The following is a 9,626-nucleotide window of genomic DNA, read 5'->3' as shown; positions in this document are numbered from 1 at the left end:
AGCTCAGGGCGCAGAAGAGTATGGAGGGATGGACACTGGGAAGAGGTAACTATGGGGAGGAAGTGGGAGGGGACCTGTTGCATTGTAAATTTTGGTCAATGACATGAGACAAAGTATATTATGTGAACTGCTGTATGAAAAATGAATTTACTCTGTAAATCTTCACCCAAATCAAAATAAAAATTAAAAAAAAAAATCAGAAAAATTGTGGGATGATAACAAGAACATCCTCCATGAAGAAAGGAAAAGGTTATTAAAAAGACAGGAAAGGAAGAAAATATCAAAGTGGATGTCAGAGAAGACTCTAAAACTTACCCTAGAACAGAGAGTAACTAAGGCAAATGGGAGCACCAACAAGATAAAACAGCTGAACAGAAGATTTCAAAGAGGAGCTTGAGAAGACAATGTTAATTATTATAATATGCCAAGAGTTGGAGTTAGAAGAACACGCTTGGCATTCTCAAGCTGGAAGAACTAAGGAAAAAAATTTAAGCTTCAAATTGCAGTATTGAAAGATTCCATGGGCAATGTGTTGAATGATGCAGGAAACATCAAAAGAAGATAGATGGAATATACAGAGTCACTTTACCAAAAATAATTGGTGTAAGGCCACGGTAAGGAGAAGAGGACGCACAAAAGTGAGGTTAAAGAGAAGTTTTTATTCTGCGCTTCTGGGCCAGGTTTACGGGTCCCTGAGAGGGGCCCGAGAAGTCGTGCCACCTGGCTGGGCAGGGTAGGGTTTATAGTCTTGTAGAGGACCTAAGTGGGGACATTAAGGAAATGTCGGGGTCCAATTAGTTGTTGGCATGGGTTTGCACCTAATTAGCATGAGGGAGCTTCACGGGAGGAAGTTTATCATCACATGGGGCTTTCCAGCCTGGGCGGGTTCTGCCACCTCAGTTGTCTTATCAGGCTGTCTCATCAGGGCCTGACACCTAGAGGAAGCTGCCAACTGAAATGTTGGTGGCTTGTGTTTACTCTGGCCTAACAATTGATAGATGATCACCTCTATTTCAGGAGGTGGCATATGATAAGGGGAATAAACCAATGGTATTGAAGGAAGAAGTTGAAGCTGCACTAAAGGAATTGGCAAAGAACAAGGCTCCAGGAATTGCCAGAAAGCCCATTGAGATGTTTCAACAAATGGATGCCATGCTGGAGGCACTCAGTCAGCTATGCCAGGAGATTTGGAAGACAGCTACCTGGAGAAGTGACTGGAAGAGATCCATATTTGTACCCATTCCGAAGAAAGGTGATCCCATAGAATGTGGTAATTATCAAACAATATCACTGATATCACATGCAAGTAAAATCTTACTGAAGATAATTCAAAAACAGTTGCAGCAATATATCGACAGAGAACTTCCAGAAATGCAAGCTGAATTCAGAAGGGGACATGGAGCGAGGGATATCATTGCTAATGTCAGATGGATCTTGGCTCAAAGCAAAGAATACGAGAAAGATGTTTACTTGTGTTTTATTGACTATGCAAAGGCATTCAGTTGTGTGGATCATAACAAATTATGGATAACTTTGAGAAGAATGAGAGTTCCAGAACACTTAATTGTGCTCATGAAGAATCTGTACATAGATCAGGAGGCTGTCATTTGGACACAATAAGGGGATAACGAGGGGATACTGCATGGTTTAAAATCAGGAAGAGAGCGAGTCAGGTTGTGTCTTTTCACCATACTTATTCAGCTGTATGCTGAGCAAATAATGCAAGAAGCTGGACTATATGAAGAAAAACGTGGCATCGGGATTGAAGGAAGGCTTCTTAACAACGTGTGATATGCAGACGACACAACTTTGCTTGCCGAAGTGAGGATGACTTAGAGCATATACTGATGAATATTAAAGACTACAGTCTACAGTATGGATTACTCTTCAACATAAAGAAAACAAAAATCCTCACAAATGGACCAATAAGCAGCATCACGATAGATGGAGAAAGGATTAAAATTGTCAAAAACTTCATATTACTTGGTTCTACAATCAATGCCTGGTAGCATAGTGCCTAAGGCACTTGACTGCTACCCAGAAGTCTGGCGGTTCAAACCCACCAGCCACTCCTTGGAAGGAAGATGGGGCAATCTATTTCCTTAGTGATACTGCCTTGGAAACCCAAGGAAGGGGTCGCTATGAGTCGGGTCCAACTCGATGGCACATAACAACAACAACACAATCAATGCCAATGGAAGCAGCAGTCAAGACATCAAAAGACATATTGCATGGGGCAAATCTGGTGCAAAAGACCTCTTTCAAGTGCTGAAGAGCAAAGTTATCTCCTTGAACACTAAGATGAACCTAACCCAAGCCATGGTATTTTCAATCGCCTCATAAGCATGTGAGAGCTGGACAATGAATAAGGAAGATCGAAGAAGAGTTGATGGTTTTGAGTTGTGGTGTTGGCAAAGAATGCTGAAAGTACCATGGACTGCTGCTAAAAGGAGTACCAGATCTGTCCTGGAAGAAGTGCAGCTGGAATGCTCCTTGGAAGTGAGAATGGCCAGGCTTTGTCTCACCTGTTTTGGTCATGTTGTCAAATGGGACCATTCTCTGGAGAAGGATGTCATGCTTGGTAAAGTGGAGGGTCAATAAAAGAGGGGCAGGCCCTCAATGAGATGGCTAGACTTGGTGGCTGCAGTGATGGGCTCAGGTATAGCAGGGATAGTGAGGCTGGCACAGAACTGGACAGTATTTTGTTCTATTGTGCATAACGTCACTATGAGTCAGAGATGACTCAATGGCACATAACAACAACAAAGAACAAATTTCACTTTTTTAATATGAAACATAATCAAAAGTCCCAGCTCTGTCTTCAGGTGGTTCTATGTCTTGGATAAATCATAATCTGTCTAGGACTCAGATGTGTTATTTGAAAGATTACTACCAAAGGAGTAAGGTCCTTTGGAAATATCTTAGAATATTAGTCATCCATAGTTTCCTTATGGATCATAAATCTATATTCCTTTGACTCAAAACTCCATTTGTTCTAGTTTCTGTGTGCCAATCTTTATAAAAATTATAACAATATTTATTAGTATAGTAGTATACTTCTACCCACCTTTACAAGGTATATGGCAGATGGATTATCTTCTTGTCCATTACTTGTTTTGAAGTTAACTGCATCTTCACAAAGTCCTCTGATATAAAACAAACAGCCTTGAAATGACTCATCAGCCCAAAAAAGATGGCGGTACAAAAATGACCTGAAAGTTAAAAATTTTCAAAGACTTTTCTCTCATTCACAATGAATGAAATTAATTTAGTAGTAATTAGTATATTTACTTCATATGCCTATGTTTAAAGTACCCTACCTCTACCACATATTAAGTGACATTAATTAAAAAATTAATAAGCATTAGGCTTTCATGGCTGATTATGCTATAGAAAATGTTTTGAGTACTGAGTGTGTTAAGGAAAAATGACATAAGAGAGGGGAATAAATGATGATCTCTATTAATATAGTAATATACTAATGTTATTCTGTTATGCTAGTAAGTTCTAAAAATTTTTAAATATTAGGCAGTGAAAAAGAATTATTAAAAGTTTTTATAATTAAAAAGGATTATTAAAAGTTTGTCTATATTTTCCTCAATTACAGGAAAAAAGTCAATAGCTTAGGACAGTGACCCAGGGACCAGTTGGAGAAAGCTGCTTAAATTCTACGACCACTTATATCATCAAGTAGAAAAGATGGTACTTTTCTTTTCTTTTCTACTAGTCTATCAGTGATCCCAGGAATGACCCAAATCACTGTTAACATTACTGGAAAGAAAAGAATGAGAGCAGAGAACTACATTGAAAGAAATAAGGCTCTTTGAACATTGGATCAAGAAAAGCAAACGTGGGAGGTCCAGAAGATGGCAGTGTATGTATAACCCACACATTTGTTCCCTCTACCAACTCAATCCCTGAGTAACTAGGTAAAGCAGTTAGAAATAATGATGCTGGCATTATGAGAAACTAAGGAGAAGATAAAATATCAGATTTAATGAAGGTGGAGAAAAAGAGCAGATTAAACAACTGGGAAAAATAAATGAATCCACCTAGCCATCAGAGATGTAGATGTAGATGGAGAGAACTCATAAGAAATACAAAAGAGGTTGGTGGAGGGAAGAAGGTAAAAATAATAATAATAACAATAATAATAATAATAATCAAGGAACCCACAGAGGTATTGGTGATGCAGAATACCTACATTGGGGAGTTTATGGTGGCAACCTTGGGCATTGAGTGAGTATGATAATCTTACTGGGAAACAAATTAACAACCCCCTTAGCTTGGGATGCTGCAGTGTCCAGAAAGGAGTAGGGGAAAAGGGAGAAATTCCCTCTGAGGAGGCAGAGTCCTGGAGCAAGTGCACAGCAGTGGACTTGGGTTCGACCCTTCCATGACTTCTTTTTAGCACAGAGTGGACCAAGGTAGTGGGTTGTAGTGGCTTCTCAAACCAAGTGGAAAGTAGTGGCCTTCTATCCATTGGGGTCTCTATTGATTTTGAACTGCAAGTCTTTAATTGACAGTAGGACATTATAATTAATAGATATCTCAAGAAGACACAAGCTACACTGTCTGTGCTGGCATTGCTGAATGAACTGTTTCACCTAAACACGGAAACTGGGGATCACTATTGGTGCTTTCTTTTCTTTCTTTTTTTTTTTTTTAATTCTTTTTATTTTCTCTTTTTCTTTTTTCCTCTTCTTCTGTGCCTCATCCAATAGAAGGAACACATTAAACTGCCACCAGGCAACAGGAGTTATTACACTGAATACCTAACCAGTAGGTAACACCAGTAACTCCTGCAACACGAATCAACAACAGATGTTGGAGAACACCTGCTCATCTCAATTCCAAATACCCTTCATGACAAACAGAGACCTGCACCCACATCCTCACCAGTGATTACACTAACACAGAGAGAACTGGAGAGCAACCCAATACAGCAGAGTTAATAACCAAAAAAGTACACCTGATCAACACTTTCAGTTGTAATAAAACATAAAATCAGAGTGAAATAAATCAACACATAACTAACAATGAAAGACAACAACTTCAAAATGTCTAGGAAACAACAGAAACCTCAAATCAAACAAACAAACCAAAGGGGGGAAAAACAGGACAAGACAATAGAAATAAAATCCCAAGGTAAAGAATTATCTATCATAGAAGAAGAACAAGGAATGGAATGATCTGAGAAGAAATTCAGAAGGTATATATATAGGTCTCTCCAAGAGCTCAAGGAAACCACAAACAGAATGAACAAAGAGACAGACATTACCTTGGAAGAATTTAGCAAAACCATTCCAGGACAAAATAATAAGATAAATACACAATTAGAACTCATACAGAAACAGCAATTAGAAATCCAGACAATGAACACTAAAATTACAGAGATAGACAACACAACGGAAGGACAAAAGAGTAGACTAGAACTGGCTGAAGAATGAATTTCTGTTATGTTAGTAAGTTCTAATAATTTTTAAATATTAGGCAGTGTTATTCAAAAAGAATTATTAAAACAGTTTGCTCTATATTTTCCTCAATTACAGGAAAAAAGTCAATAGCTTAGGACAGTGAGCCGGGGACCACTTGGAGACAACTAGAAGACAAATCCCTTCACACCAGCCTGTATGAAGAAAAATCAGAACAAAGATTTCAGAGAAATGAAGAGAACCTAAGAGTTATATGGGATGCCATGAAAAGAAACAACATATGCCTCATTGGAATACTAGGACAAGAGGAAGCAAACAGAAAAAACAAAACAAAAACAAAAACACTGAGAAAGTTGTGGAAGATTTGCTAACAGAAAATTTCCTCCACCTCATGAAGGAAGAAAAGATATCTGTCCAAGAAGCTCCAAAAACCCCACACAAGATAGATACTAAGAGAAAGTCACAAGACATATCATAATCAAACTCTCCAAAGTCAAAGACAAATAAAGAATCTTGGGAGCAGCTTGGGAAAAAAGAAATGTCACCTACAATGGACAACAAATAAGACTAAGTTGTGATTTCTCAACAGAAACCATGCAGGCAAGAGGCAATGGGATTGCATATATAAACATTCAAGGAGGACTTCAAGTAAGATGGTGGAATAGGCAGACAAACTACACAGACCCTCTTCAACAACAACAACAACAAAAAGGAAACCAATTGACACAGATATAGAAGGTAATCCCGGAGCCCTAAGGTTTGAAAGAAGGATACAGAAATGGATCAAACACCAACTCATAGGAGAACTGGAATGAAAAGAGTGAGTAAGGAGACAAACGAAACTGTGGACTGTTAGCAATCCTGATGGCACAGACAGCATGAATATTTCCAAGTGTTGTTAGGACCTGAAAATTAACCTAAAAATTGCTCCTGCTCAGCAAGTGACTGAAGACTAAAAAGGGTAGCGACAAAGTAGGAGACAAACTGAGCTGTAGACTGTCAGCTGTCCAGAGGGTGCAGCCATTTTGAATGTTTCCAAGCAGTGGTCATTTTAGGTATTTAAAACAACAACATTCTTATTCAGATTCCAGGGACCTAAGAATAGGCTCCACTTGTTAAGGACAGTATAGACATTCAGGAGGCTGATGACTGGGAAGGAGACAGGTGGTGAATGCACAAGTGCTGCCAACTAGTAAATAGAGGAGCACAGTAACTTGCTTACTCAGATAACATCCAAACAAAAAAATAAAACAAAAATCTTGGGTGAATCACTCTAACATACAATCACCAAATAAAGATAAACACAAAAATGTCACAATGTCTCAGAGACAACAGATTATCACAGCCCACACAAAGAAGCAAGATAAAGCAGTAGAAATAAGGGACCAGATACAGACACAGAACACATCCTGGAGGAAGAAGCAGCACTGGAATATCCTGATAAGGATTTCAAAAGAATTATATTTAGGTACCTTCAGTGTATTGAGATACAAATCAAGGAAAACACTGAAAAAATTGAGGAAACACAGACAAAAACCAAGAACAATTTTGGAAGACAATACAAGAACAAAATGACAAAATAAATAAAAAATTAGAAATGATAAAAAAAATTACAGAGAGAAATTCAGAAGATTACTACAAAATTCTCAGAAATAGATAACACATTGAATGGGCAAAGGCTTAGAATTGAATCAATGGAAGACAGAATTAGTGAGATTGAAGACAAACACCTCGATAGTTCTTTGGAAAGGGATCAATCAGAAAAAAAGATCAAAACAAAAAATAAAAAAGCCAAAGGTTTATGTGGGATACCATCAAAAGTAATAACCTATGTGTAATCAGAATTCCAGAAGAGGAAGACACAAATAAAACCACAGAGAAAATTGTTGAAGATTTGTTGGAAGAGAATTTCCCTGATATGATAAAATATGAGAATATATCCATTGAGCAGTCCAACAAACTCAAAACAGGATAGACCCTAAAAGAAAATCACCAAGACATATCATCATCAAACTCACCAAAGACAAAGATAAAGAAAGGATCCTGAAAGCAGCATGGGAAAAACAAAAAGTTACCTACAAAGGGCAACCAATAAGACTAAGCTCTGATTTCTTGGCAGAAATCATGCAGGTGAGAAAGCAATGGGATGGTATATATAAAAGCCTGAAAGAAAAAAAATTTCCAACCAAGAATTATATACCCAGCAAAATTGTCCCTCAAATATGATGGTGAAATCAGGACATTCACAGATAAGAAGATATTAAGGGAAGTTGTTAAAACTACACCAACCTTACAAGAGATATTAAAGGGAGTCCTTTGGACAGAGAACCAACAGCAGCAAACAACAACAGTATTAACACCCATGATGACATAACTCAGAAACCAACCCAATTTTGGAAGTATCCAAAGTAAATAAACCTGCAAGATTGTAAACAGGAAACCAGAGACATCAATTGGCAAATGAGGACAACTACAAACCAAAATGAGGGAAAAAACTGTATAGTTATAGAACTTCTAAATGGTGAGGAAGTCAAGACTGTTTCAAGATAGAACAGACTGTTCCACACTTGGGAAGAAAATTATAAATCACAGGGTAACCTCAAAGAAAAATTATAAACCTTCACACCACAGTAAAGAAAGAGGACAAGCACAAATATTTAGCAAATACTAAAACAACAGCAATGAAGGAAGTAATAACACAGTTCATAAACAAAACAAGCTCAGCACCAAAAATTATATGGAACAAAGAAATCAGCAACACCATGAAAAAAAAATACATAACAAAGTGACACCAACAAATTCATACTTGTCAATAATTACACTGAATATCAATGGATTAAATGTAGCACTCAAAAGATGGAGAGTTGCAGACTGGATAAGAAAACGTAATCCATCGATATGCAGTCTACAACGGACACACCATAGAGACAAAGACAAAAATAGACTAAAAATCAAAGGTTGGAAAACATATATCAAGCAAATGGCAACCATAAAAGAGCAGGAATGGAAATGTTAATTTCTGATAAAATTGACTTTAAGTCAAATACCATCATAAGAGACAAGGAAGGACATTATATAATAATTAAAGAATTGACTGAACAAGAGGACATAACAACAATAAATATCAATGTATCCAAAGAAGAGCCCCAAAATACATGTCAGATTTTAACAGAATTGAAAAGACAAATAGATGACTAAACAGTTATAGTAAAATAATAATAATAATAAACTCACTGTTATGGAGTCGATTGTGACTCATAGTGACACCTCCTTGGGTTTCTGAGGCAGTATATTTATGGAAGTAGATAGCCCAATCTTCCTTCTGAGAATTGGCTGGTGAGATTGAACCACCAGCCTTATAGTATGAGACTTTAATGCACCACTTTCAATGGAAGATAAAACAATTGGAAAGAAACTCAACAAAGACGCAGAAGAGCTAAACAATACAATCCACCAACTTGACCTTATAGACATCTACAGAGCACTTCACCCAACAACAGAACAATATGCATTCTTTTCCAGTGCACATGGAACATCCTCCAAGATAGACCATAGGTTAGGCCTCAAAGCAAAACTTAATAATTTAAAAACATTGAAATACTGCAAAGCATCTTCTCAGATCACAATGTTATAAAATTAGACATCAACAATAGGAAGACCAATAGAAATAGAGCAAACACATGGAAACTGAATAACACACTCCTCAAAGATGACAGGGTAATAGAAGAAATGAAATTTAAAAATTCCTTGAATCAAATGAGAATGACAACAAAACATACCAAAACCTTTGGGACACAGCAAAAGCAATGATAAATGCACACATCATAAAAGAAGAAAAAGCCAAAATCAACACCTGAACCCAATATCTCCAACAATTAGAAAATGAGCAGCAAAAAAGCCTACTAGAAGAAAAGAAATAATAAAGATTTGAGTAGAGATAAATGAAACACAAAATAGAAAGACAATAGAAAAAATCAACAAGATCAAAAGTTGTTTTCTTAAAAAAAAATTAATAAAATTTACAAACCACTAACAAATTTAACAAATGAAAACAGGGTTGTTGTTGTTGTTGTCAGGTGCCGATGAGTCGTTTCCAACTCATAGTGACTCCATGCACAGCAGAATGAAACATGGCCCGATCCTGCGCCAGCTCCATGATCCCTGCTATACTTGAGCCCATCATCGCAGCCA

The 9,626-nt window shown here is 37.2% G+C and overlaps 1 protein-coding gene across 1 annotated transcript in view; it reads right to left on the bottom strand.

Moving 5' to 3' along the window:
* Nucleotides 1-9,626, bottom strand: part of DNAH14 (dynein axonemal heavy chain 14) — a 792,430-nt gene that overhangs the window by 696,978 nt on the left and 85,826 nt on the right. The window contains exon 8 of the mRNA XM_042780425.1: nt 3,068-3,212. Within this exon, the coding sequence (XP_042636359.1) occupies nt 3,068-3,212 (145 nt within the window). The remainder of the gene's footprint in view (nt 1-3,067; nt 3,213-9,626) is intronic.

Source organism: Orycteropus afer, unplaced genomic scaffold (assembly GCF_000298275.1).
Source record: "Orycteropus afer afer isolate SDZICR_OR568_19922 unplaced genomic scaffold, OryAfe1.0 scaffold00039, whole genome shotgun sequence".
NCBI classification, from domain to species: domain Eukaryota; kingdom Metazoa; phylum Chordata; class Mammalia; order Tubulidentata; family Orycteropodidae; genus Orycteropus; species Orycteropus afer.
The sequence above is the reverse complement of the archived record's forward strand: the minus strand, read 5'-3'. Positions and strand labels throughout refer to the sequence as shown.